General features: G+C 59.3%; 1 protein-coding gene across 3 annotated transcripts; it reads left to right on the top strand.

The window, feature by feature from the left end:
• Positions 1-215: 215 nt before the first annotated feature.
• On the top strand, positions 216-26,669 carry HHIPL1 (HHIP like 1). 3 transcript variants are annotated; one of them, XM_053224923.1, is made up of 10 exons: positions 378-508; positions 2,329-2,438; positions 6,973-7,619; positions 10,170-10,313; positions 12,135-12,463; positions 12,964-13,090; positions 16,321-16,466; positions 19,510-19,591; positions 22,809-22,891; positions 25,151-26,669. In XM_053224923.1, exons 2-10 carry the CDS (start codon positions 2,358-2,360, stop codon positions 25,684-25,686), a joined length of 2,175 nt encoding a protein of 724 aa, XP_053080898.1. In that variant the 5' UTR covers positions 378-508; positions 2,329-2,357; the 3' UTR covers positions 25,687-26,669. The 3 variants fall into 3 exon arrangements, with proteins under 3 accessions (XP_026922396.1, XP_053080898.1, XP_026922397.1); XM_027066596.2 differs by lacking the exon at positions 2,329-2,438 and adding an exon at positions 5,075-5,281 and having other exon boundaries at positions 399-508; XM_027066595.2 differs by lacking the exon at positions 2,329-2,438 and having other exon boundaries at positions 216-508.
• Positions 26,670-27,473: the final 804 nt, after the last annotated feature.

Consider the following 27,473-nt stretch of genomic DNA (forward strand, 5'->3'; position numbering starts at 1 on the left):
GGGCCCCAACCTCGAGGCCCTGCGGGGTGAGCCCGTCCCTGCCCCGCGGCCACGGGCTCCTCGGGAGGGTGCGGCTCGCGGGAGGCGAGCGCTCAGGGCGCGGCCGGCGGCTCCCAGGGCGCGCGGGGCCGGGGTGCCCGCCCCCCGCCGCCGCCTCCCCCTCCTCCTCCCCCTCCCCCTCCTCCTCCTCCTCCTCCTCCTCCTCCTCCGGGCCGGGGCGGAGCGGGCCGGCAGCGGCATGGCGGGCGGGCGGGCCGGGCCCGGGGCGCTGCTGGCGCTGCTCGCGCTGCGGGCGCTCGGGGCGGCGGCGCACCCCCAGTGCCTGGACTTCAGGCCGCCCTTCCGGCCGCCGCAGCCGCTGCGCTTCTGCGCGCAGTACTCGGCCTTCGGCTGCTGCGCCCCCGAGCAGGACGCGGCGCTGGCCCGCCGCTTCGGAGCCCTGGCGGCGCGCGTGGACGCAGCCGAGTGGGCCGCGTGCGCCGGCTACGCGCTCGACCTGCTGTGCCAGGTGAGCGGGCGCGCGTCGGGGCCTCGGCGGCCGGGCGGGGAGCGGCGGGGGCGGCACCGCCGGGCGGCGATCGGGAGTGGGCGGCGGGCGTTGGACCCCGAGTCCGCACCTCCCCCCCCCCGCCCCCCGGCGGAGTCTTCGGCGCGGGGAGACGGGCTTTGCCATTCATTAGCTTCGTGACTCGGGCCTTCCCTGGGCCTCCGTTTCCCCTCGTGAGGCAAGGCGGGCGGACAGAGCGATGTCATCACTCCCTTGGGAGTTTGCGGACCCCTCTGCCCTGGGACCCCCTGGAGTCAGCGTGGAGGAGCCCCGCCCTTGTCGGGGCATCGGGATGGGAAGCCTTTGTCCCGCCAGTGCTTCCCGCGCTGCCCCGGGGGAGGTGGGCGCGGCCCGGACCCGCAGGGAGCGTGGTCCACGCGCGGGACTTGGGTTTGCGGAAGGGGTTGGGGGACACCGCTCCCAGTGAGAGCCCCTCCCCCGCCCTGAGGACACGGTCTCAGAGCCCCGCCCCCTTCCTGGACCAGACGTGCCCCGTGCTCAGACCCCGGGGTGAGCCGGCCTGCCATGCTTGTGGCACTTCAGGCCCCCACCTAGGTTCCTGGTGTGCGCTCTCTCTGGGGGCGCCCCCACGTGGCAGAGGGTCTCTCGTCCTTTCAGACCACCTGAGTGACATCCCTTCGGTGTAACCTCTCTGTCCTCATCTCCCCTCTGGGGGCAGAGCCCCTACTTCTGCCGGCACGGGATTGCACAGGATTGTGCCTTAGCTGCTCCTGCATGGGTCTTAATTCCCGAGAGGCTGACCAGAACCCCTGGGGAAATGGAGTCAAGGCCAGGAAGCCCTGAGGCTGGCCCCAACCACCATCCAGGCAGCCAGAAGCCTGGGGGTGAAGGGTCCTGCAGGCCCGCCTAGCTGATGCCCTTCAGGCAGCCAGGGGAGGGGCAGGAAGGCTGGCTTGGAATCAGACTTACTGGGTTGATCCTGGCCCTGCCACTCCTGGCTCTGTGACCCTGGACAGGTCACCACTGCACCATTGCATCATCTTTAAAATAGGGGCAATCTTAGCCGTCCCTCAGAGTAGGCACACAGACAGGAGGGCACATGCTCAGGGCTCAGTGGATGATTCTGGTTGGATTTCTCCAGCGCCTCTTTGGCCCCCACTGGCTTCCCAGCTCTAGGTAAGGACCGAGTGGGGCCCAGAGGCCCACTCGGGGGAAGCCCAGAGAGGCAGAGACTTGCCTAGTGGTCACACAGCTCAGTTATGGCCACGGTGGGCACTTGGACCACACTCAGCGCCAGTGTGAGTGGGCCATCTGGGTCGGAAATGAGAGGGCCTGGGAGGGGATGAGGAAAGGGGCCCTGGGGAGCACCAGAATGCGGAGGAGGGGGACACCCGCCGTTGGTGGTCTCTGCTCAGTCCCTGTGCTGTGCTTCTCAGGGGAGCCAGAATGGTCTGGTCAAGCATCTGCCTCCCTCACCAGCGTGGGGGCTCTTTGGAAGCAGGCCCTCCCCTCCCCTCATAGTTGGGCTCGTGCATTCACTCCACATTTGTTTACTGAGCACCTACTATGTGCCAGGCTCAGCAGGACAAGTAAGGTAGGCGGGTCCTAGGAGGAGGAAGGGAACAACAGTCAGCCCTGCTATCCCTCCCTGGCAAGAGGCTCCCCTCTTCCCCTGGGAATCTTCCCAGCATGGCTTGGCCTTGAGCAACCAGTGGTAGACCGGCCTCTAGCACTTTACCCCAGGCGTCTCTGAAAGTGACCTCATGTCTGGAGTGAACTTGGAGAGGGCAGTGGAGGTTGGCTCACGGTTTCTCTGGCAGGGCCTCAAGGGAGGGCAGGAGAGTGCTGGATGGAGGACCATGCTGTCTGCGAGCCAAGGCCATGTCTGGATCCGGCACCCCCTGATTTCCACCCTGGGGAGGTGGCCAAGGTGACTTATTTACAAGTTTCAGTCAATGACAGCATTCAGACATTCACATCTGCCTTAGGGAGATGTACTCTAGACAGGAGAGAGACCATGAAAACATGCTGGCTCCCACAGCCCCCTCCAGAACCTGCCCCCATCTGGTGCCCACAGCCCCTCCAGGTGCCCAGGATGGCTCCTTAGCTGGAGGGTGATAGTCCCTTCTGGGCCTTAAGACTTCCCTAGAACTCTGCCCTCATCCAACTGACGCCTGTGTCATCAAGAGGAGAAATGACAGCTTGTGACATGTGACATCCTCAGGTTCCTCGTGTCCATATGACAAACTTCTGTGTAACTGAGACTGCCTCTCTGTGTAACCTGAAGTCATCAAAGCCTGGTTTCTGATGGAAATCTACACGGGATACACTCTGCAGGTGCATGTACAGGACAGATATTTCCCCAGAGCCTGTTAGGGGCTGGCCCTGTCTGGGTGCCCGGGCCCAGAGGCAGTTGGCAAGTCATAGGCCCAGGCTCGAGTCCCCTTGTTCATATCAGGAGACAGACACACGGATACTTACCAGAATGCACACAAGGCTTCTCCAGGGTGACTGGACACTATGGGGGATAGGGAGAAAGGCCACACTTTTCCCTGTAAAAGTCAGGGAAGGCTTCCTGGAAGAAGAAACATTGAATTGCATCTTGATAGTTCATACCATTTGAGCATGTGTTTATTGAACAATGCATGCATGATATCTCATTTATTCCCGCCGACAACTGTGAGATTGGAATTCCTTTCCCCTTTTACAGATGAAGACACGGGCACAGAGAGGCTAAGGAACTTGCCCCAGGTCACACAGGGAATGGTAGATGCAGTCTCTAGTATGCTCTGGCTCCAAAGCCCTTCTCTTACTGACTTTGTCATACTGCCTGTTTTCTTGAAGGCCCACTGTGTGCTGGGCCCTTGGGCCCCTTCCCTGGAAGGTCCCATAGCCTGTAGGGTAGGTGGACATACAAAGAGAACACAAAGTCCCGGCCAGGCAGGCCAGCTGAGGCATCTCTGACAACCGGGAGGTGACAGACGACCCCAGTGGAGAGCTCAGCCCACAAGCTACAAAGTTACATTTTGGCGATGCTGTGTGGAGGGCCGCGGGGCCAGGGTGGGGGAGTCAGGGCCCTGGGAGGACGGAGGAGCCAGAGGAGACTTTTCAGTTGGGTCTGGAGTCACGAAGACGAGTTTGCCAGATGAGGAAATGGGAAAGGAAGGAATACCTTCCCTAGAGAGCACTGTGTACACAGACCCGGCCTTCCTAAGCAGTAGGTAGCAGACATAAGGAACCCTTGGGACTCAGGACTGTGAGTTGTAAGCCTCAGCAGCCGCACAGGGCGACCTCAGGACAGCAAGGTGGGCGGGCCGTCTGCTCCTGGGCTGAATGGCGCAGGCAGCTGAACGGTGTGACGCCCGATGGGCTTTGCTTGGGTTTTCTGCTGCCCCTTCCACTGAGCCCGGGAGGCCAGTTGCTGGTTGTCCCTGTGGACAGCAACCACTACACCCTCCTGTCACGTCCTGCTTGTGGATTCCTCAGGTCTGAGCACCAGGTTTGCTCTGTAAGAGTATGTAGGCCACGAGGAAGGGCTGGCCAGGCCCCGTGTCCATGCATGGACGCTGAAGTTCCAGCCTGGCTCCCCGGAGGCCCCCCAGTGCTCCCTCTCTAGCTCTGGGCTGGGCTTTGGTGAGCAGAGGGCACCCAGATCGGCTTCCAGAAGTCCGTTCCGCTCCTCATTGTATCCCTAGAGCTGAGGACGGTGCCTGGCATGCAGTCCCTCAAGGGAGCTTTTCCTACAGCCTGTGGAGCTGAGGCCTCTGCTCTGGGTGGGGGCGGGGTACACTTAACTAGGCTTTGGGGGCTGGGAGTTAGGCGCCCGCCAGTGAGCCCGGAAATGCCCCGGCTTCTAGGTCGAATCCGGCCTGTGACCTTGGTTAGGGGCTTCCTTCTCAGCCTCTTCTTTCCCATCTGTACAATGGGACTAAGAACATACTCCTGGCACAGTCAGTTGCGTTGAGTGATGGCCCTGGCCCACAATCTGCCCAAATGCCCAGAGCTGTTGTTGTTGTTCGCGCTATTTCTCCAACGGCCGCGGCTGTTATTTAAGGATGAATCGATTGCTGCTTTCGAGGGAAGGGCATGCCTGCAAAGGGAAGCATGTGTGCTGAGGCTCAGAGGTGAAAATGGCAGAGAGTGTCAGGAAACTGAAGCGGGGGCAGGAGGTGGGAGCTGACGGCAGAACTGTGGGCAGAGCTGGATCCCGAGTGCTGGTACCTCTGCGTTGGCTCTCAGGCTGGGGTCAGGGTGTGAAGGGAGGGATCCTCTCAGCTCTCAGGCGGTGGGTGCTGGAGGCCTGAAGCTGGGGAGGGGTCTGCTGGGGTTTGTCACCTCTGCCTGGGTTCCCGGAAGGCAGAGCCTGGGGCAAAGCTTGCGGGTTATTTCCTTCTTGGGGTGAGAGGACCCGGAAGCACGAGTGTTGGGGGCAGAGGGAGGGCTGAGCCGAGGGTTGCTGCGCGATGCCTGAACTGGTTCCAAGAAGCCATCCAAACTGCGAATCGGGACTGTCTGCCGGGCGAGGAGGAGAGCAGAACACTTCACCCATCAGCTTCCCGTCCCCAGGGCTCACAGTCCTGCCCCAGGAGGGCCTGACTACCCTGCATTCCAGATCGTGCCCATGCGGGCCCTGAATGGGGTCCCCGGTGTCTCATCAGCGGGGGAGCCCTCGGCAGGAGGCCAGGGAAGCCAAGGGCGGCCGATCCATCTGTCCCCCGAGGAACACTACACTGGCAGCCCGGTGGCAGAGGACCATCCAGGACCCTGCCCCAGGTGCCCGAGCAGTGGAGGGAGAGGGGTCCGGGGCCAGGGGGATGCGTGGGCATGGGTGTTGCCAATCTGTACATGTGCCAGCCTCCACAGTGCTGGGGAGAGTGGGGTCGGCCAGAGACCAAACCCAGACCCCTCCATGCTGCCCGAATCATACTGAAAGACACCGAGGCTGTGCCTCGGTCTCCCCCTCTGTAACACTCTCCCCTTCGTGGGCCCTTGTGAAGATGAAGCCAGGAATGGAGGTAGGAGCACCCATTCACGGTTAAGTACTGGTCAGGTGAGTTAGCTTCCAGCACATTCCCTACGCATTCACTCGGGGCTTACTATGTGCTAGGCACTGTCTTAGGTTCCGGGACACACAGTGACCAAGACGGTCAAAATTCCTGTCCTTGTAGGGACGCCTGGGTGTCTCAGTGTGTTAAGCGCCCAGCTTCGGCTCAGGTCACGATCTCGCGGTTCGTGAGTTCGAGCCCCGTATTGGGCTGTGTGCTGACAGCTCGGAGCCTGGAGCCTGCTTCGGATTCTGTGTCTTCCTCTCTCTCTGCCCCTCCCCTGCTCACACTCTGTCTCTTTCTCTCACTCAAAAATAAATAAACATTAAAGATTCCTTTCCTTGTAGAATTTACCTTCCAAGGAAGACAGACAGTAAGCATGCAAACACATTCATTTTTATCATGATACCAGATGATGGTAAGGTTTGTGATTTAGGGTGTTTTAAGTTTAGTTTAGTTTTGTTTTTTAAGTTTATTTATTTTGAGAGAGAGAAAGCATGTGTGGGGGAGGAAAAGGGGGAGACGGAGTGAGAGAGAATCCCAAACAGGCTCCACACTGTCAATGCAGAGCCCCACACAGGGCTGGAACTCAGGAACTGCGAGATCATGATCTGAGCTGAAGTCTGAAAGTTAACCGACTAAGCCACCCAGGGGCGCCTGGGGGGGGGGGGGTTGGTGTTTGTTTCAAACAGAGTCAGAAGCCAGGAGGTGGAGGGCAGGGGTGGGGAGGGGTGTGTGTGGTGGGGTGGCTGGGTGTGGTCAGGGCAGATCTCTCTGAGGATGTGTCCCTTGAGTGGGGATCTAAATAAAGGAAGGAGTAAGTCCTGCAGACACAGGGCGGAGATTTCATATGAAAAGAGGAAGTATAGAAAAGTGCCTCAGGGGCGCCTGGGTGACTCAGTCGGTTAAGCATCTGACTTTGGCTCAGATCATGATCTCCCAGTTTGTGGGTTAGAGCCCATGTCAGGCTCTGTGCTGACAGCTCAGAGCCTGGAGCCTGCTTCCCATTCTGTGTCTCCCTGTCTCTCTGCCCCTCCCCCACTTGTGCGCGCGCGCGCGCGCACACACACACACACACACACTCTCTCTCTCTCTCTCTCTCAAAATAAATAAACTTTAAAAAAAATTTTTTTAAGTTTTTTTAATACATTAACAAAAGCGTGCCCCAGACCCTTTCCGGCACACAGTAGGTACTCAAGGGCTGCTGTTAGTGGTAGTAATATTGTGGTCATTTGGTCTAACAGAAGCATTAAGGCAAGGGAAAGAGAAGGTGAGGAGCTAGGAGGCCAAGGGTTGCTGCTACCTAGTTGAGATCGCCGTGTTGCTAGACCGATGGGGGCCCCGTTTTAAAGGTCAGCGGCCTGAGGCCCTAGGAGGCGGGAGAGGTCACACGCATCCTCGCCGCCCCTGTCCCTGCAGGAATGCTCACCCTACGCCGCCCACCTGTACGACGCCGAGGACCCGTCCACGCCGCTGCGCACGGTGCCGGGGCTCTGCGAGGACTACTGTCTGGACATGTGGCAGACGTGCCGGGGCCTCTTCCGCCACCTGTCGCCCGACCGGGAGCTCTGGGCCCTGGAGGGCAACCGCGCCAAGTTCTGCCGCTACCTGTCGCTGGACGACACGGACTACTGTTTCCCGCGCCTGCTGGTCAACGAGAACCTCAACTCGAACCTGGGCCGCGTGGTGGCCGACGCCAAGGGCTGCCTGCAGCTGTGCCTGGAGGAGGTGGCTAACGGGCTGCGCAACCCCGTGGCCATGGTGCACGCGCGGGACGGCAGCCACCGCTTCTTCGTGGCCGAGCAGGTGGGGCTGGTGTGGGCCTACCTGCCCGACCGCTCGCGGCTGGAGAAGCCCTTCCTGAACGTCAGCCGGGCGGTGCTCACCTCGCCCTGGGAGGGCGACGAGCGGGGCTTTCTGGGCATCGCCTTGCACCCCGGCTTCCGGCACAACGGCAAGCTCTACGTCTACTACTCAGTGGGGGTCGGCTTCGACGAGTGGATCCGCATCAGCGAGTTCAGGGTCTCCGCGGACGACATGAACACCGTGGACCACAACTCTGAGAGGTGGTTGCCCTGGGGGCCCGGGGGTGGGGTGGGGTGGGGTGGGGTGAGGTGGGGGCGGGGCTGAAATCCGGCCGCCAGGCCCCGCAGGTCGGCAAAGGTGCCACCGGACCGATCCACAGTGTGCACCTGCCCTGGCTGTTAAAACCTCTGTCACAGCCAGGGAGGGGGCCGAGCCCCATGTCCTGGGCTCAGGGGAAGGACAGTCGCAGAACAGCATCACAGGATCACGTCCAGACTCCTGGATCAGCCACTGCGGGTGGTTCATTCCATCTGATTCTCCTAAAGCCCAGGGAGAGTCCCAGTAGTCTCCCCATCCTGCAGGTGAGGAAGGGGAGGCTTGGACAGGTAAAATGACCTGCTAGGCCACACAGCTGGCCTAGAATCCCCGTGTGTCTGTCTCCCGAGCCCCACCTTCCACTTCTCCTCCCCTGGACCCTCTGCTCCCTCCGCCTCCCCCAGCAGGTTTCTCTGCACCTTTCAGCATGAGCCTCCTTTCTGTGTATTATCTGTGCTCCACCCCCCCACCCTGTGTTCAAAACCGCTTTGACCCGGCGTGGCATGAAGGACATACGCATCGGTCTGGGTCCAACAGGAAAATAAACCTGGTACCAGCTAATTCAGCAGGCAAGATTTGACGCTGGGAGTTAGCTACTGAGGCGATAAAAATGAAAGAGCAGCCCAGGGGAGAAGCAACACAACTCTGAGTTTACCGGCTGGAGGAAGCTGCCTCTACCTCTTTCAAGGACAAACTGAGAGAGTTGGGCCACTCAGTGGAAGGAGGAGCCACAGTGGGCCTGGGCAGGGGGAGTTGCGGCCAGGGAGGAGGTACAGCTACTGCCAAGACATTGCCTGAGAAGAGAGAGAGAGAGAGAGAGAGAGGGAGAGAGAGAGAGAGGTGGGGAGAAATACCCTGGCTTCTCCCTTCCTCCCGCCCTCCAATCTCCTGCCAGTGCCTTCCATTGGCTGACCCTAGCTGGAGGCCAGCCAGCAAAGGAGCATGGGAAATGTAGTTTGCAGGGTCGGAGTCTCTGAAGCAGAGAACAGGTAGGGGCAGAACCAGGACTGATCTGAGGCAAATAATGGCACATCATGTACTTAATAAAACTGGAAAATCTTGACATTGAAAGTATAAAAAGGAGAATGAATCAAATATGCTGGCTCATGTGAGGGCTAATGTAGGTCTTGTCAGGCTGCGTTTATTTTGACTATGAGCCTCCTGGCAGCCGGAGCAAAAGGAGAAAACGTAATTCTCATTATCTTACACGAGGCTGTGCAACCAGTTCTCCAAGAGATACCAGGTCGATCACACGGCTCTCGGAGCAGAGAGACAGAGGGACTGAATGGATGTGCTTCACTGGTGACTTTTAGAAAGTGACTCTTGATAAAAACGGAAGGTGGGACAGAAAAAACACAGATAAACATACTTCGGAGTGAGTGTTCAGTGAGGGTCCTCTGGGGACCTATCAAGTACCAGCCTAGAACTTGACTCAGGGAGGGACCAGGACTCAGTGGTCATCCTTGCCTGAGTCAGCTGTCAGTCTCCATTCCCAGGGCTGGGATCCCAGCGGGAGGTGGAGGCCTGATGGTCTGAGCTGTCCTTTCCGGGAAGGACTTGGAGGTTGGGGCTCTGTTTTGCTCACCAGGTCACATGTGTGGGCCTCACGTGTGTTGGTTTCAGTGGAAGGTCTTGGTTCTGGAGGCCTGAAGCCCTGGATTCAAGTTACCTGACCTTCTTGTGCGTTGGTTTTTCTTACCTGTATTAATAAAGGGTCACGAAGTCAGTGACCTGTCCCGGAAAACCTAAGCAAACAGGGCCTTGGCTACAAGGGAGGATCCGGAGGAGGAAAAGGGTGAGGATTAGTAGCTACAAGACGCCAGAGGAACAGAAGGGAAAAGTTCTTGGCTTTGCTAAGTTTGCTGCCTGGTACCAAGATGTCTGGGTGGACACCCAAGAGTCTGCACTCACGAGCAGGGAAGCGTGGCTTCCCCGTGCCTCTTGGTTTCCACTCTCCATTGGCAAACCCCAACCAGAAGCCAGCTGGCTGGCCACCTAGTGGAGAGTTTTCTGCCATGGCAGTAAAGGAAGTTGCCGAGGGGTGAGTTTGTAGTTGAGCACAGCTCACATCAGCAACCCACCTCTTGGAAGTTATGGTACATAGCAAATGAAGGGGGCGTGTAGAAGAAACCAGTTGTGCCGGTGACTGGGTCGCCAGGGTTGCATAATCATAACTGGGGGGCTAGCGGTGGGGAGCGGTGAGGAGGCCTGAGTCCTAGTCCCAGCTCGGCTCCCTATGGGCTGTGTGACCTTGGGCCACTTGCTTAACCCCTCTGCGCCTCCAGGTCCCCACTAGCACAATGGAGTGAATCATCCTCGCCCAGACTCCTAGATAGATCCTTCTGAAAGTCACCTGCTGTAAAATGTATGAAAAGTCTTTTCAGCTGGGCAACGGCATCGAAGAGAGAAGAGATTTTATTGCTGTGATCTTCTTTTGTGTTTTTGCGGAGGTTGTTTTTATGTGTGTTTGGCGGGGGTGGCTTATCTCCTTTCAGGATAATCCTGGAGATCGAAGAACCAGCCTCCAACCACAACGGGGGCCAGCTGCTATTTGGGGACGACGGGTACCTGTACATCTTTACTGGTGACGGCGGGATGGCCGGAGACCCCTTTGGCAAATTTGGAAATGCCCAAAACAAGTACGTTCTGCTTTGGGCTGGCTGGTGGGTTGGTTTACATACTCTCCTGGAGGAGGGGGGTTACTTCCTCGGCCACACAGTGCAGGGCAGTAGAAAGGGCTTTGGGCCCCAGTTCAGTCTGCAGCTGGAGACTCCTGTCAAGTTGCTTCCACTCCCCAGTTAGAGGGGATAATAATAATCGCCAGAGGAGGCTTGGCATGAGGAATAAAGTCAATCCTGTGTCTTGAGGACCAGGCACAGAACCCACTTGTCACAGGTGCCTGATAAGTGACATCAGAGAGCCTCTGGGAAGATGGGCTTTCATTGGAAGGCAGCCCAGCCCTGCTTGAACTAGAGGAAGGAAAGAGGTCCTTCCAGGACCAAATGGGGAGTGTGAACTGGCTGGAGCAGGACTGTCTGGGCAGGAGGGCCCCTGCCCCACGGGTCACCCACACGTGGCCTGGAAACCGAGGCATAGTCTTGCTGTCAGGTATCTACTTCTTGGGTTGAGCGGATGGCCTGCCATTATTCCACTTACACACACACGTGCGCGCGCGTGCGCACACACACACACACACACACACACAGAGTGTAGACGAGGATATCTAGGGCAGCCTCCTCCATTCTCTTAGCTAAACTGACAAAATCTTCTTTAGCCCAGAAAGTAAAAATAGCGAGGGTGATGTTGATTACAGTAATTAAACGTTCATGATGTGTTACTTGCGCTCTCATACGTGACAGTGTGGGAATCACTGAAGCTTTCTCATGTTTGGGATGTGTTTAGAGATGTAGTTGGGAAAATAGAAATTAAGGATTGGTGGATAATTGGACAGAACTTAAAACATTATTTTGCGGCGATGAGTTTGGCCCCCTTCTGTAGTGAAGCCGGCTGCACAGTGTGTGGGCTCAGGAGTGTGATCTGTGGCTTGGTGCTGAGCAGGCTGGAGTGTGTGGAGGGGGGACTCCTTGGGGCAAAACCTAAAAGACCACAATCGGGGATTAAGGGTGGGGCATCTTTGGGTGGGGTTGAAGAAGACCTCATCTTTGAGGTAGGGGTGGTGGGTGTGGAGGGGGGGGGTGAACTGAACGGGCCCTCAGGCCTGCCTGGCTCTCTGATGTGCGGTGGTGCTGCCCGTGATGGCCCGGGGTATGGGACAGAGAAAGAAAGAGCACCAGCCTCCTATTTCCTGCTGAGATCTGCTGAGGTTTCTCTCCCCTTCCCTGAGCCCTGACCTGTTCTCTTGTGTGATGCTCCTGACTTTGATTGCTGGGTGTTGAAAGAAAACTGTAAATACGAGTCCTTTTTAGGAGTATTTTCACGGCCCCCCCCCCCCCCCACAGCCATGTAGGGAGGCAGGAAAGAGGGAGCGTGGTAACCTTACAGTGAGGAGACGGGCGTGGGAAAGTTGGAAAGCGCGTGGTGGCAAAGAGCTTGGGCTTCTGTGCTCCCGCGCTGCCTGGGCTGGATCCCAGCTCTCCCTTTACTAGCGGTGTGGCAAGTGGGCACGTTCTGTGGCCTTTCTGAGCTCAGCTGCCGCGTCTGTAAAAGGGCATCACGGAACTGTTCTCCTTGAGCTGAGGCGTTAGAGGGTATGTATATATATGCGACGCTTCCCACGCAGCCTGGCCCGTAAGAAGGTGCCAGATAAATAATTGCTGGAGGAGTGAGCGAGGTTACCCAGCTGGTAAGCAGCTAAGGAGGGCTTGAACCAGGGCCCTGGGCCTCCCCCCGGCCACGTTCCGGGCTGGCCTTGACCTGGCCCCAGCACCCGCCGCCGGGGGCGCCCGAGAGCCCCGGCGCCGGGCGACCCCGAGCCGCGCCTCCTCTCGCCCGGCCCGCAGGTCGGCGCTGCTGGGCAAGGTGCTGCGCATCGACGTGGACCGCAACGAGCGCGGCCCGCTCTACCGCATCCCGCGCGACAACCCGTTCGTGGACGACCCCGCCGCGCGGCCCGAGGTCTACGCGCTGGGCGTGCGCAACATGTGGCGCTGCTCGTTCGACCGCGGCGACCCGGCCACCGGCGCGGGCCGCGGGCGCCTCTTCTGCGGAGACGTGGGCCAGAACAAGTTCGAGGAGGTGGACCTGGTGGAGCGCGGCCGCAACTACGGCTGGCGCGCCCGCGAAGGTTACGAGTGCTACGACCGCAAGCTGTGCGCCAACGCCTCCCTCGGTGACCGCCGTCCCGGACCCTCTCCGCGCCCCCCCTCCCCCGGGGCCCATCTCCCCGGATATGCACCCCCAGCCCCCGCCATGGTCGTGCCCGCCGCCTCCCTTGTGCCCCTCCCGCCTCCACCCCGTGTCGCGTGGACACCGCCCCGCGCGCCCCGGGGGACACTGGTCCTGGATCCGTCCCCCACCCCAGGGGGTGTGCGCTAGTGCCCTCTCCCTGCCCGGCCGCGCCCTCCCCCGCCCCATCCTGGATCTCCCCTTCTTCCTTGCCAGCGCTCCTGGGCTGTTTCTAGCTCTCCCGCCCTGTCCCCTTCCCGCACACCCATGCTCGACTCCCTGCTTTCCCTGATCTGTAAGGGGCCCCAACTCTGGCCCTCCTGGTGACCTCCCATCCCCTTGCCCCTCCAGACTCAGCCCACCTACCAAACTTCATTGTGGGGGGGGGGGGGCCTGGCCTCCAGTGAACCCACATGCTCACCCCCAGCTTCCGCCCCCCTGCAGATGATGTCCTGCCGATATTCGCCTACCCGCACAAACTGGGCAAATCGGTCACCGGAGGCTACGTGTACCGGGGCTGTGAGTACCCCAACCTAAACGGCCTCTACATTTTCGGCGATTTTATGAGTGGGTAAGTGGCCCATGGGCTCCTGTGCCCGAGCAGCCCCATTGCCGTGAGTGTCTCTGGCCGCTGCCCCCGCGTTTGTGTAAAAAGCCGAGGGTACAGTGGCCGGGGCATGTGAGTACGTGCAGGTGCGTGCTCCCTAAAGCTGCTGTCTGATGGGGACCTTCAAGGGCCAGGCAAGCAGGTCTCTTCCTCTGGGAGGAAGTCTGGAGTTACAGCTCAGGAGACACCCTAACACGCCCCCTTTTCTCCTGGTTTCTTCCTGAGCTTTGCTGGCTGCCTCAGGCACCACCATGAGGGCACAGCTCGCCACTAAAGACGGGATGCCTGTTTAGTGCAGACCCATCGGTCTTCCCCTCCCACCTGAGATAGCCGGGCTCCAGGCCTGACAGCAGTCCTGGGGGGCAGAGGTGGAAGGGGGAGGGCATGAACAACTTCCGCACACACTCTGGGCCACCTGGCTTCTGAGGAAACCAGGACCCGTTGCTGCACTAACTGACCGGGGCTCCAGGGGGCATTGGCCCAGAAGAGGCCAGAGAGGTCATTCTGCTGAAATGGGGAGGACGGGGCTCCAGCCAGGGTCTGACCACGGGGCCCCTGGAGTCTTGTTGCCCAGTCCTCATGCTCTATGCCAGTGGCATCTCACTCGCTAAGACCCTAAAGGGTGCGTGTGTGTATGTGTGTGCGCGCGAGCATGGGGTGAGGGTTGGGATATATCAGATTTTGGAGCGAGAAAAGTGAGCATACCTCCTAAGCCTGCTGTGGGTCAGACTCTTTCCCAAGGAGAGCCCGTGACCGCCTCATCCTCCTATTGTCCAGAGGAGGAAACTGAGGACCACAGGGCCTCAAGCAAGACATACACCTGGCACAAAGCTTAAAAGTGCTGCTGGGGAGGGGGATGCCTGGCTCAGTTGGAGGGACAGGAAGCTCTTGATCTTGGGGGTGTGAGTTTGAGCCCCACATCGGGTGTAGAGGTTGCTTTCAAAAATAAACGGGGGCGCCTGGGTGGCTCAGTCGGTTAAGTGTTCAGCTCTTGGTTTCGACTCAGGTCGTGAGTTTGAGCCCCAAGTCGGGCTCCACGTTGACAGTGCAGAGCCTGCTTGGGATTCTCCCTCTCTCTCTCTCTCTCTCTCTCTCTCTGCCCCTCCCCAACTCATGCATGCACTCTCCCTCTCTCAAAATAAATAACCTTAAACATTTAACTAAATAAGTAAAAAAATTTTTTTAAATAATTAGTTCCTTTAATTTTATCTTATTTTTAAGTAATCTCTACCCCCAACGTGGGGCTCAAACTCACGACCCCAAGATCAAGAGTGGCATACTCTACAGACTGAGCCAGCTGGGTGCCACCCCAAGCAAAGATTTTTTTTAAAGTAGAGATTACTTAAAAATAACATCTTTTTTTCAATGAAAATTTATTTATTTTATTTTTTTTAAATGTTTATTTATTTCAGAGAGAGAGAGACAGAGCGTGAGCAGGGGAGTGGTAGAGAAAGAGAGACACACACACACACACACACACACACACAGAATCCAAAGCAGGCTCTAGGCTCCAAGCTGTCAGCACAGAGCCCGACATGGCCTTGAACTCACCAATGGCCAGATCATGACCTGAGCCGAAGTCGGACACTTAACCGACTGAGCCACCCAGGAGCCCTTTATTTATTTTTCAGACAGAGAGAGAGAGAGAGAGAGAGAGTGCGTGCATGCACGAGTTGGGGTGGGGCAGAGGGAGAGACAGAGGGAGAGGGAGAATCCTGGGCAGGCTCCACGCTCAGTGCCGAGCCTGACACAGGGCTCGATCCCACAACCCTGGGATCGTGACTGACCTGAGCCAAAATCAAGAGTTGGACACTGTATTGACTGAGCCACCCAGGCACCCCAAGAATAAAATCTTAAAAAAAAAAAAGTGTAGCTGAGGTGGCTTGGGTCTGATCCTGGCCCGCCTGCCTATTAGCTGTGTGACCTTAAGCCAGTGACTTCACCTCTCTGTGCTTCAGTTTCCTCATCTGTAAAATGGAGATGAGAATAGTAGTTGCTTCCTAGGGTTTGGGGACCGAATCAGTTAATACGCACGCAGCACTTAGAATCTAGTATCCGCTCGGTATTTGGTGGCTCTTACTTCTTCCCACCCTGGCCTCTCCACCTGAGGGCAGCTAAACAGGGTTCCCCAGGAGTAGAAATAAAGAAATAAGGAAGCCTGAGGCTGGCCAGAGAGTTGTCACCTCTTGCAGGCTGCTGACCTGAGGTTGGTTTGTGTCAGCCCCCGCACCGACCCTGACCTGGGCCTTTGGATGCTGGATCCTCTCCAAGCTCCGCCCCTTCCTTAGCATCCGCTTCTGCCACTCAGGTTTCCCATGAAGCCTCTGTTTCTCTGTCTGAGTCTCCTTTCTCCCGTCTGCTGTCCCCCAAGAGTGTCCAAGTCTCTTGGAATGTGTGTGTGACCACACACCTTCCACTAATTTCGCCAGCCTTTCCCAAGCCCTTCTGCTGAATCAGGGGGAGGGCAACGGGGCTGAAATTCCCTTGCGCCCCAGTCAGGGAGACAGGCCCACGCCGGGTCCACTCGAGTGCAGCCTCAGACAGCCTGTGTGCAGTGCTGGGGGAGCCCGGCGCAGGGACAGTCAGGAGGGCTTCCCGGAGGAGGGCATGTCCAAGCAGGGCCTGGTGATGGACGGGGGGAGAAGGGAGTAAGGGGCAAGATCAGCATATTCTGAAGATGCCCAAGCATCTCCAAAGTGGAGGCGGCTCCAGAGTATGTACAAACTTCCGGCCTCCAGGCATGGAGGATTCCGAGGCTCTTGACCGCAGGTCAGTGGGTGGGGCTAAGCTGAGGGGGGGCAGGGGACAGGTTTGTCTCCTCCCCCCGCCCTTTCCTGGTGCATAGTATGTGCCCAGTGAAGAATGCGGCGGGGCCTGCTTTATGAGATCCTAACTGCTAGACCACCAGGGAGCATGGAGGGCCAGCCTTATGGATGTGCAGCCTGTGCGGATGCACAGACCTCACGCTCGGAAGGGCCCACACTTGACCGCACAGTGGTCAAGTTCTGCTCTCACTGTATTGAGATGCTTGGTAGTTTTTGAACAAGGGGTCCTGTATGCTGATTTTACACCGGATCCCGCAAATGACGTATGGTCCCTGTTGCGTGAATAGTACGAGTGGATGGAGGGATTGTGGGTTGGGTTCCCCCGGGCAGCACGCCAGCCAGGACCCCGCAGCTCATCCTTCTTTGCAGGCGTCTGATGTCCCTCCGAGAGAACCTGGAGACGGGCCAGTGGCGCTACAGCGAGATCTGCATGGGTCGAGGCCAGACCTGTGCGTTCCCAGGCCTCATTAACAACTACCACCCTCATATCATCTCCTTTGCAGAGGATGAAGCTGGTGAGCGCTCCTGAGGCCCTGAGGCCTCTCTGTCCAGGCCACAGGCCCCGGACTGATCCCCCTTCACCCCCACCCCGTGGGTCCTCTGGGCCTGGGATTCCAGGGACGGGGTCTCGGGCCTGAAATCCCCTTCAGGCTGGGGAGCGAGTGTGCAGTGGCCTGAGACCTTGCCGGGACATCAGTCCCCACCAGCCCGAGCTTCTTTCTCCCCATCCGGAAGATGGGAACAGTGTCCCTGACCCCGCTTCTCCCTGCAAGGCCGCTTCTAGGCTGCAAATAATGATGTGGAGCGAGCAGACCGGGAAAGGGTTTATGATGGTGGAAATGCAGGCTGGCGGGGGGTGGGGAGGGGGGGGACTGTGTTCCAGACCTCTACCACCCTGGGTTCGTGAAGACCCAAGAAATCTGGACTGTAAAATTAAGCCACACAGTCTTCAGAAGGTGGGTGGACACCGCCCTCTTGAACACCCTTTGTGGACACTCTTGTTAGTGGGTTCCCATTCAGGCTCTTGCATTTTCAATGCAAGGAACAGGGAGGGAGGGGAGAGGATGAGGGGCCATGGAGGCTGGATCCTGCTCCAGCCTCCTGCCTTTTTGTCCTTGGCCCCAATTGTCCCTGGACAAAAGCCGAGGGGCCCCCAGTGGGGCCTGGGGGATGCTTGGCAGGGTTGCTAGGCAACGCCCACCCAGGGACCTTTGGAGGGGTATCCCCTGCAGGGCCCAGGGCCCAGAGCCCCCAGGCCTAAGTCTGGGAAACCTTTGTTGGATGACACCCGTCACAGTCTAAATTTTCAAAAGGGCAGCCCCAGCCCCCCACCGCCCTCCCAAACCCACTGAACCTTGAAAGCCTTTTCTTTCGGCCAGTAGGGGGTTAATGTGTTTTGGAAGGAGGGGCGCCCCCCCCCCCCCCCCCCCGGGAGCAGGACTTGGAAGGTGCAGTTCCCAAGGGGCCCTTGTTCAGCCCTCTGAGTGACACCAAGTAATGGAGAGCCAGGTGGAGGCTCCTCTAAACCACACGGCCCGGGGGCAGCACACTGGTGAGCTCAGGAGGGCTACCCCTGGAAGGCACAGAGCCCTGGGGTCCAACATAGACAGTCCTCCCCCAGCCCCGGGCTCAGGTTCCTACCTCTCCAGTTGTTCTCCTGACATTTGCAAATTGGCCACAAGGACCTCTGCTGGCCTGGGGTTCTCCGGGACAGTCCACACAGCAGAGAGAAGAGGGCAGTGTGGCCCTGGGTAGGGCGCCGGTGGGGGCTGCGGCTCCCAGCAGACCAGGCTGACAGGCCAAGGAGTGCGCCTGGTCCAAGCCCATCACCTTACAGAGGTGGGGGTGGGGGGACTGTACCCAGCCTGGCCCCCAGAGGCCTCCCAGGGCCTTGAGCTCAAGCTTGGTCAGCCAAAGGAAGACTGACCTTGGAAAAGAGCATTCCAGAAGGAGGCAGCGGCATGTGCAGGGAGACCCGAGTCACTCCCAGGGCCTGGAGTGTAGGTGTGAGGGCTGCACAGCCAGGGAGGAGACAGGGGCTCCCAGGGGCCACTCTTCAGAAAGAGGCCCAGAGAGGGAAGTCACAGCCCAAGGCTGCACAGCAAATCCATGCCTATGACAGGGGTTCTCTCCAGCAGGGGCTGTCCTCCTGGGGTACAGTTGCATCATCACCTTGGGGACCTATTTACCACCCCAACCCCACCAAAGCAGGGCTGGTGCTCCTGGGGGCAGGGTGTCAGAGGCCATTGAGCACTCAGCATCCTGCCCTCCCCAGCCCCAGGCTTCCCACCACAGCTGGGTCTACCCCAGTTACACAAGTTGCCCCCCCCCCCCCCCCCCCACTGCAAGTGTCTTCCCCTTTGTGGAATTCCCTGGGTTTCTTGGGCCTTGATTCTCAGACCCCACCCCCATGCAGCCCTCCTTGACTGCATCTGTCCCCACAAATATGCCTTCCTCTGAGTTCTCACCTCTCTGTCCAACTTAGTGGTTCCTTGGGGACCACCCCCATCCTTGGGAGAACTCTTCACTGTACTCTTCCAATGACAGAAGTATTAGCATGGCCAAACTGTCAAATTGAATCACAATGTGGGCTGTGTCTGGGCCTCCCAGCCCCCATGTGTCCTACAGTGATGAAGGAGGACTTGGGGGCAGCAGACATTCCTGAGTTCCAGGCCTGGCTTAACCACTCACCAGCTGTGTGACTTTGGACAAGTCGCTTAACCTCTCTGAGCCTCTCGTTTTCTCATCTGTAAGGCGGGAACGATGAAGCCTATTTCCTGGGCATTGGTGCCTCTGGCAGCAAGAACCAGGGGGCGGGATGAGGGTGAGGAGAGGAAGAACTCACATTTGCTCAGAGTATCCAGGTGCTCATAACTATCAGGGGCCCCGAGAGGTCGGGGAAACTGAGGCTCCAAGTGGGGCTGTCCCTGAGCTATAGGCGCGCACATGGGGCTCAGCGCAGGAACCCCGCCCCCCGCTTCAAGCGTGGACTCTTCTGCTCCTGCCTGGGAGATGCCTGCTGGTCAGTGGAGAGAGACTCTAGTCTCCAGGACTTGGCAGGACCCGGATCCTGAGGATGACAATAATAGCAACAGTGACAATAGCTAATATCGATTGAGCATTTAGTCGGTGCTCTTTGAATCCTTATTATAGCCCTAGGATCCCCTATATCCCATGTTGGGGATAAGGAAGCCGGGGCTCAAAGGGCCACATGTGCCAACAGTAAGCAGTTGGCTGGGGAGCTGGGCTGTGGCCCCTCCCTGTGCCCAGAGGTGTGTGGTGCTGTGCACGAAGCCAGGCGGGGTGGGTGGGGTGGGTCCCCAGGGAGGAGGCAAGACGGTGGGTCGGTCCCGGCAGAGCCGCCCGCAGCCCCGGAGACTGCTGTAGACGGCTCTCTTTCCCAGCCTCTGGTTCCTGCAGACCTGGAAGGCCCCTGGCACGGCTCTCTGGGGTTGGGGTCCGTGTCAGAGCCTGAGAGGAGCTGGGGGGCGGGGGTGGGGCCGGTCGGGACCGTATCCCAGGCCGTGTTCTCACTCCTTGCCTGGTTTCTCGCCCAAGGGGAGCTGTACTTCATGTCAACGGGCGTGCCGAGCGCCGCAGCGGCCCGTGGGGTTGTCTACAAAGTGATCGACCCTTCCAGGTGAGCCCCGCCCACGGCACTGCCTGGGCTCCTGCTGTCTGCCAGGGGTCCTCGCCTCCATTGCCTTCTTTTCCTCTCTGCCACCCCCTGGGGGGGGGGTGGGTATCACTCATAGCCCCATTTTTCAGAAGGGAACACTGAGATCCAGAGAAGGGAAGTGACTGGCCAAGCCCACAGTGCTGGTGAGGGGCAGACCCAGGACTCAAAACTGGATATGCCACCTCGAATCCAGCTCTGCTCATGCCCCAACCCTGGACTTTCTCCTCTCTGACATGCCCCTCACTCCTCGGCCAGCCCACCCCCGCGCCACCCGACAGGCCCCCAGCCCCTGACTTCCCTCTGAGATACCCTGATGCCCGCCTGTCCCCACCGCAAGGCTGCCCTCCCACCTTCCCTTGGGGAAACCAAGCCACTGGCTACTGTGTGGAACCTGCTGGAGCTTTCAGAACACCTCCCTGACCCTCCCCCTGCCCGTCTCTGTTTTGCTTCTGCACGGAAAGCCACTGATTTGGTGCCGGGCGGTGTTCTGACTCCTTCCCTGTGAAGCTCACTGACTTCTCAGCTGCTTAGTTTGCAGGGATAGCAATCACATAAAGTCGAGTGCCCCGGGTCCAGCCAGAGCCGGAGCTGGGGTTGGGACGAGGCAGCTGGCTCTGGAGCCCTGCCCTGACCCCTCCGCTGCACAGCCCCACCCTTCGCCTCAGGCCTCACTGCCTCCAAGGATCCTTTTCCTCCAGGCTTGGTCCGGGGCTCCCCTAGGCTCTCGCCACTCAGACCCCTAATCTGTACTCTCTCCCTGGCCCTGGAGTCTCCAGGGCTGAGACTGTCGTCTTCACTATTTCAAAGTCGGCGCTGGCCCTGGGCCTGGCCTGCAGCATAGAGCGGAGACTCAGGCACGCCTGATGAATGATGGTGATCTTTCTTCAGCCCCTTCTCCGCCCTTAGAGTTTTGCTTCTCAGTCGGCCTCCATTCTGCCCCTGGGCCAGCTGCCCCCGCCATGTGCCCAGCTGGTGCTCACCCCCCAGCACACAGCCTCAGGTGCTCTCGAAGCATCCGGTCACGTGTGGCAGACCCTGGCACAGACGGTCACCCTGACCTTTGAAACACGCTGGTTTTGGAAAAATCCTGAAAAACATCATCGCACTTTAAAAAAAATAATTAAAAAAAAAATTAGAGTAGGCTTAGATTTGCAGACAAATTGCAAAGATAGTTCAGAATTTCCCACACACCCCTCGCCTGATGTCCTCTGTCGTAAACATCTTGCATCATCAGGGTCGCAGTGCATGAACCAATATCGGCACATTGCTATTAATTAAAGGGTTTCTCTGGATTTCCCCTGCTGTCCTTTTTCCACTCCAGGATCCTGACCAGAATGCCATTTTACGCTCAGCCATCCTGTCTCCTTAGCTTCCTCTGGCCTGTGACAGCCTCCCAGACATTCCTTGTTGACCACACTTTTTTTTTTTTAACACACATCTATTCGTTCTTGATATCATTATTAGGAAACACAGAAATACTCCCTCCTTTCTTCTCTCCTTTCCATTTGCCCCAGGTCTCCTCGGGCTTTATCTGCTAGTTCCAGGACTCATGTCAACGCAAAGGAGCACACGCAAACTTTGCATTTTTCTTTGTTCGTTTTCCCCGCTTTGTATACACATCTCCACCGTGTAACAGCACTCTCCAAAGGATCGTTTTTAATGGCTGTGTAATTTGCTGTTGAGTCACTGCGCCATAATTATCTTACCCATTCCTTGGCCATTTAGGTTATTCCCCCCCTCCCTTTTTTTAAAGAGTGCTTCTCTAAGGAAATATCACATATATGGAGCATGTAAGTCATACCAGAGGCTGCCTCAGACCCGTCATCTCCTTTCGCCACGCAGCGCCCTTTCCTGGTGACGGAGGGAACCCGAGGCTTAGGGAGGTCTCTTGTTCTAGATCTCCTGGAGTGGGGAGCCAGAAACGGGCTAGACTCCTTCCCTTCCCGCCCTCTCCCTCGTCCCTTTTGTGTGTCTCTGTTAGAATGCATGCCTTTCTCTGCACCCACAACGTACTGCCTAGAGGCTCCCTTGCAGAACACGGGGAATGAAGAAATCAGGAGTGGGCGAGTGGGGCGGGGGCATCCAGCACTGCCCCGACACAATGACTGTGGCATTGGGGGGGGCGGGGGGGTATCTCCCACCTTTAGCAGAACAGAGTTTTTGTTTTTACATGATTTCCTTAAGAACAAAACCATGCTGGGCCGTCTGAAGTGTGTGGGTACTACCTGGGGTTCAGGGCAACAGGAAACCCACCCGGTCCACAGCTTTGAGAAGCGAGTGTGCCTGGCCGTGTGTCTTCGGTCTCCAGGTGCGGGAAGGCCCATATCCCTCCCCAGTTTCCCTCTTCGGCCAAGCCGGTCTGGAAGTCACCTCGTGTCACATGGCCATTCACCCCTCGGGCTTTCCCCTTGTGCTGCCGGGACCCTATTGAAGTCTGGGCTCACGTGGGCCAGTCCCAGAATAGGGCCGGTCCCATTCAGAGACTCACAGATCGACAGCCAAAAGCTAATTAAAATGGAATCCCATTCCTTCCTTGTGCCCCTCGGGGATGTCAAAGGAGGCCCAATTCATAGCCCTGGCAACCCTTCTCAGACTCTTTTTTTTCTCCCAGTCCTCTCAAACCCTACCCTCCAGGGCCCCGGATCCCTCAGCCTCTGGTGCCAGCCCTGAGGCTCTCCCTGGCCCTTTATCTCTAGACCGACCTTACCTTGCCCTCACATGCCGCATCACCAAAATCCAGGAGCCAGAGGGGCAGAGAGAGACCCTCCTCAAAGGCTGTGCGGCATGGGGGCTCCGGTGGGGCTCAGGAATCGGGCTGCGGCCGCGGTTACAGAAGTGGGCTGATCACATTCCCAAGGACAGTTCATGCTCTGAATCCCAAGTGGCCCAGGAAAGCCTGAGCCGCCCGCCCCCGTGCTCTCGGAGCAGAGGCCGAGCGGGCCCTTGGCAGGATCTCTGTCCTGGGGTTGGGCTCCTAGAGCCTGGGGCACGCAGGCTGCCACGGGCCACACCGCAGGTGCCTCCACAGATGGCCCCCATTGATACTGTCCACACCTGCCTGGGCCTGGCTGCACAACCTGCCTGGCTGCAGGGAGAGAGCGGGTGGCAGAGGGACATGCTCAGGGCGGGCTCCCCGGGCGGGGGGGGGCGGTGCTCATGACCTCCTGTGTGTCCGCAGACGGGCACCACCCGGCACGTGCCAGATCCAGCCTTCCCGGGTGAAGGTGAGGAGCCGCCTCATCCGTTTCGTGCCCAAAGAAAGTAAGTGCCCACACGGCGAGGGAGGGAAGCTCCTGTAGCCCGTAGCGGCTGGGTGGAGGGTCCTTCCAGCTGGCCCTGGATGCCCTTCCTGGGCCCCTGTGCCTAGCACTGGGAGTGGCGCACATCAGACACTCAGTTAAAGTTGGTGGAGCTCTTTAAACCCAGGTCATGGGTAAGTGGCCTCAAGGGGGCAAGGAACAGGGAGAGACGGCGGGCGCCAGGCCAGGTGCACTCAGAGCTCTTGGGGGCAGAGACAGTGGGTCGATCTGCAGGGGAGCAAGACTGGAATGAGTCATTTCAGGTGCAAGAGCCCCAGGAGAGGGGGCATTTGCCTGGGGCCGCCATAGGATGGTTCCGTTGTGACCAGCTCGGTGGAGAGGGAGGTGGGAGCAAACCCATGACCTGAGGGCCAGCCAAGGCCACGGATGATGGTCCCTGGCGTCTGGGGCCAACTGAAAGGGTATGCCTGAAGAGGGGTCTTATCCCCGGGGCCCCAGCTAGGTGGGAACACAGACCAGTGCTGCCAGACCATCCATTCTTAAGAGAAGCAGGAAAAATGCACCCATCCGTCCCTCCATCCATCCATCCATCCATCCATCCCTCCATTTGCTTACCACATACACGTGCTTCATGCTGGGGACATACCGCTGAGCAAGACAGACACGGTCCCTGCCTGCTCGGGTGGTTATATACGATCTCCCCATTTGCAAATTCGAGCAACTCTGGTTCGAAATTTAAAAAATCGCCCTGCAGGCCAAAGGAAATACTTCAGTGGGCCAAGTGTGCCCAACAGATAGATCACCAGTGGGTGGGCTGAGGGATAGGGGGGCAGGAAGAGGGGGCGTGCTCGACACCTGGCAGTTGGGGGTGGCCAGCCCTGAGGAGGCAGTGCCCCCAGGAGAGGAAAGTTGGGGGAAGGAATGAGCTCAGTGTTTTGGGACGTTCATTTTAGCGGCAGCTGGTTCCAGGCCTTGGCGGGTTTTCCATTCATTCAGCAGTTTCTGGCACTTTCTATAGTTACCCATTCGATGCTGGATGCTGGGGCCACAGGAGAAGGCAGACCGGGCCCTGTCCTGGCTGAGACCGACAGAGAAGTCACTTATGGCCCCAGGGCCTTTACAGAAGTGTGTGCCAGCTGCCATGGGGACCCAGAGCAGTGCAAGACTGGGGTGGGGGTGGGGGGTTCCTGGAGGCTGAGGGTTGGGGCCTGGAATGAAGAGGAAGGTCCGCTGGAGGTGGGGTGGGGGCGCAGTCTAGGCAGCGGGGACCGGCAAGAGCCAAAGCAGAAGCGAGGCAGCCTGGGGGCCGGAAGTCCTTCCCTGTGGGTGGCCTGGGGGCCAGTGTGCAGGGAGGGGAGCGTCTGGCCCACGTCGCTGGGCTCCTGGCCCTGACCTGCACGTGGCCTCGAATTAAGACCCTTTCTCAGCCTTCATCTCAGCTGAGGTGGGGAGGTTTAGGGTCTGGACTGGTGGCCCTGGGATCCCTCCCCATAGTAATGGCGTCGTCTGGGAGTGCCGTCTCCTGGCAGCGTCTCATGGAGGGTGAGGTTTATCTCTGTGGCTGACCAGGGCCAAGTGTGAGGGCCACATGCTGCAGGGACGCAGGGAGTCGCCCGCCTCAGCTCCCCACGCCTACTGCATCCAGGCCCCGTGTTGGGGTAGATGGCCAGGGTACCCTGCCCCCGACCCCAGCTCTGGTCATTGCGGGCCCCAGCCCCCAGCCAGCAGCCTGGAGGAGAGAACTTCACGTTGGAGGCCCTGCGCCCTCCAGTTCCCGTCCTGCCCGTCTGCCTTAGATGAGATAGATCCTCACTTTCTTCTCATCGGTGGGCGTCAGCGTCCTCACCCCTACGCAGGAGATTGGAACCAGAAAGAGTCACTTGCCCGAGAAGCCCTCCCAGACAATTCCTTCCCCTCCACGGGGCTCACGAGTTAACAGCGTGAGGGTCTGTCCCGCATCCCTGCTCCCAGACTAGAGACTCCCAGAAGGCCAAGACTAGGGCAAGGCGGGGAGACCCCAGTAGCAGACTGGCGTAAGCCAGCTGCCAGCTAGTGTGCACAGAATGAAGAAACACCTCACACCCAGCTCCAGGCTGGCACCTCCAAGAGGTACCCCATCCTCAGGGTCAGAGCCGAGGGCAGAATGAAAACATTTTCCCCTTGTGAGGGGTGGAGGGGGGCGGTCTGCATTCCTGGGTGGAGAGCAGGGGTGGTGTGGGCGGCCGGAGTCCCTCTGACCGCACGCTCTTCCTCTGCGCAGAGTTCATCCGGAGGGAGGAGAGCACCCCACGGCCCACAGCGCGTGCACCCACCAAGGCGCCCCGCCGCAGCCGCCCCACGACCGCTCGGCCCGCGCCCACCCCGCGGCCCGCCCGGCCCACTCGGCGGCCGGGGGGCCGGAGGGGCGGCGGGCGGCGGCGGGGGCGACCGGGCACGGCTGACCCCGCGCCCTCGAACGGCGCCGTGCGCCTGGTGCGGCCCGCGGGCCTGAGTCCCGGCCGCGGGCGCGTGGAGGTGTTCGCGGGTGGCCGCTGGGGCACCGTGTGCGACGACGCCTGGGACACCAAGGCCGCCGCCGTCGTGTGCCGCCAGCTGGGCTTTGCGCACGCCGTGCGGGCCACCAAGCGCGCGGAGTTCGGCGAGGGCCACGGGCTGCCCATCCTCCTGGACGACGTGCGCTGCGCGGGCGGCGAGCGCAACCTGCTGGAGTGCACGCACGCCGCCGTGGGCACGCACAACTGCGGGCACCAGGAGGACGCGGGCGTCGTGTGCAGCCACGAGGACCCTGACCTGTAGGCGAGCACCTGCCGGCTGGCCAGGCCACCTCCTTCCCGCCGGGGCCGGCAGGGCTCCTCCGCCCTGAGCGCGCCGGGTGCGCGCCCGAGTCTGGAGGCGGAGGGGGCCCATCTGTAACGCCGTCCTGCGGTCCCGTGTGAGGTGTGTGCAGGGCTCGTGTGCACTCTGTGTCCCTGCCCGTGTGTCTTCTGCAGACCAGAAGCCACAGCATGTTGGGGTCTGTGTGCTCATGGGCCCCAGGTGTTCTTTCCTTACTCCCAGACATCTCAGGCGTGTGCAGGAACACAGTCGGGCCCTGGACCCTGAGCACTGAGGGCTACTTCTCTTCAAGAGCAGACATGGCCCTTGGCCGAGTTAACAGAGGCACAGCTGGCAGACCGAGGGAGGGGACCAGGCCTGTCCTGCCCAGGGCTGGAGTGGAAGGCCCCGGACCATCTGGAGCATGGCCTGAGAACCCATGGCCCAGCAGTCAGAGGTGCCGAAGAGAACAGGAAGGCAGTGGGGCCAAGGGAAGGTATTAGACCGATGGGTCTGGGCTGACCCGTGGGCCATGGCATCTGAGTGAGGGTCAGGCTGCCTAGGGGGAGGTGAGCGCCTGGGGAGGGGGTACTGGATGACCTCTGGGAGAAGCCTTCTGGTCATCTTGGGCCTCATTGTCATGCTGGGTCTATGTGGGTGCTCTGGGGACAGTGCTGGGTCCCCTGGCCCTGAGACCTGACTCTCCAGTGCTCACTGGGACAGAAGCCACCCATCTGGCCACTCCAAGCACCACGGCCCCCAGCGAGTGAGTGAGGCATCAGGATTCTCCACTTTAAAGGCCGTATCGGGGGCGCTGGAGCCACTTCGGTCATCTCCATCCCCACACGGCTCAGTGAAATCCCAGGGACCCCCGATTCCTCCAGCGGTTTCCCCCAGGAGTCCAAAAAGACTACTGATGCTCTGTCACCCAAAGCTGTGCCAACAACGTCACTGTTTACAACCCCCTTCCTGCCTCTTCTCTCTGACCCATGCTGCCTGGGATCTGGAGGTGGGGACGGAGGAGGGGGGCTGGTGGAAGTTCCTTTGCCCATTAAGCCCCTCCCCCCCCCAGCCGCTCCATGCAGGTCTATCAAGGCTTGTCAAGTATAGTTGGGCATAGCCTCTGTTGGGGGGTGGGGGCGCAGAGAGAGCAAGCAGATGGTCACTGGGCAGTGAGGACAGGATAGAGCCCATGTCAGGGCCTGTTGGGGCTCTGGGTGGGTCATCCCAGCCCAACCTGTCCATCCATTATCCTGAGAGTTGAGCTGGCACCAGGGGTGGTTGTGCCCAGCAGAGGAAAAGGTACAGGCAAGGCTGGGGCGCGCCTCCTGGCTGCTCCCTGACACTGAGTGTGGAATCCGGGACAGCATACGAAAGCTCAGGGTCACCTCCGGGACTCCTCATACCTCTGCCTTGAGTGGGGTTGGCAAGGGCCCTGGGCCCTGGCCACTTGCCTGGCCCTGTTGAGCCCTGCCTGGAAACCATAGCCCCTGCCGTTGAGTGTGGCCCGTGTGCTGGGCACCATTGTCCGGATGGCACAGTATGTGTGAACTCATCTGAGCCTTTGAACGGTACTCTTCTCCTCATCATTTCACGGGTGGAGAAACTGAGGTGCACAGCCAGGGAGGGGAGAAGCCAGATGAGAACACACGCAGCCTAGCTCTCGCACCTGCTGGTACCCTAACCGTTGCACCCTCTGGCTCCAGTGCTGCCAGGCCAGAGGGCAATGCAGCTTGGCCCAGGGGTGTTCCTGCCGCGGTGGGCCGTCA

The sequence above is a fragment of the Acinonyx jubatus genome, chromosome B3, assembly GCF_027475565.1.
Source record: "Acinonyx jubatus isolate Ajub_Pintada_27869175 chromosome B3, VMU_Ajub_asm_v1.0, whole genome shotgun sequence".
In the NCBI taxonomy this organism is placed as follows: domain Eukaryota; kingdom Metazoa; phylum Chordata; class Mammalia; order Carnivora; family Felidae; genus Acinonyx; species Acinonyx jubatus.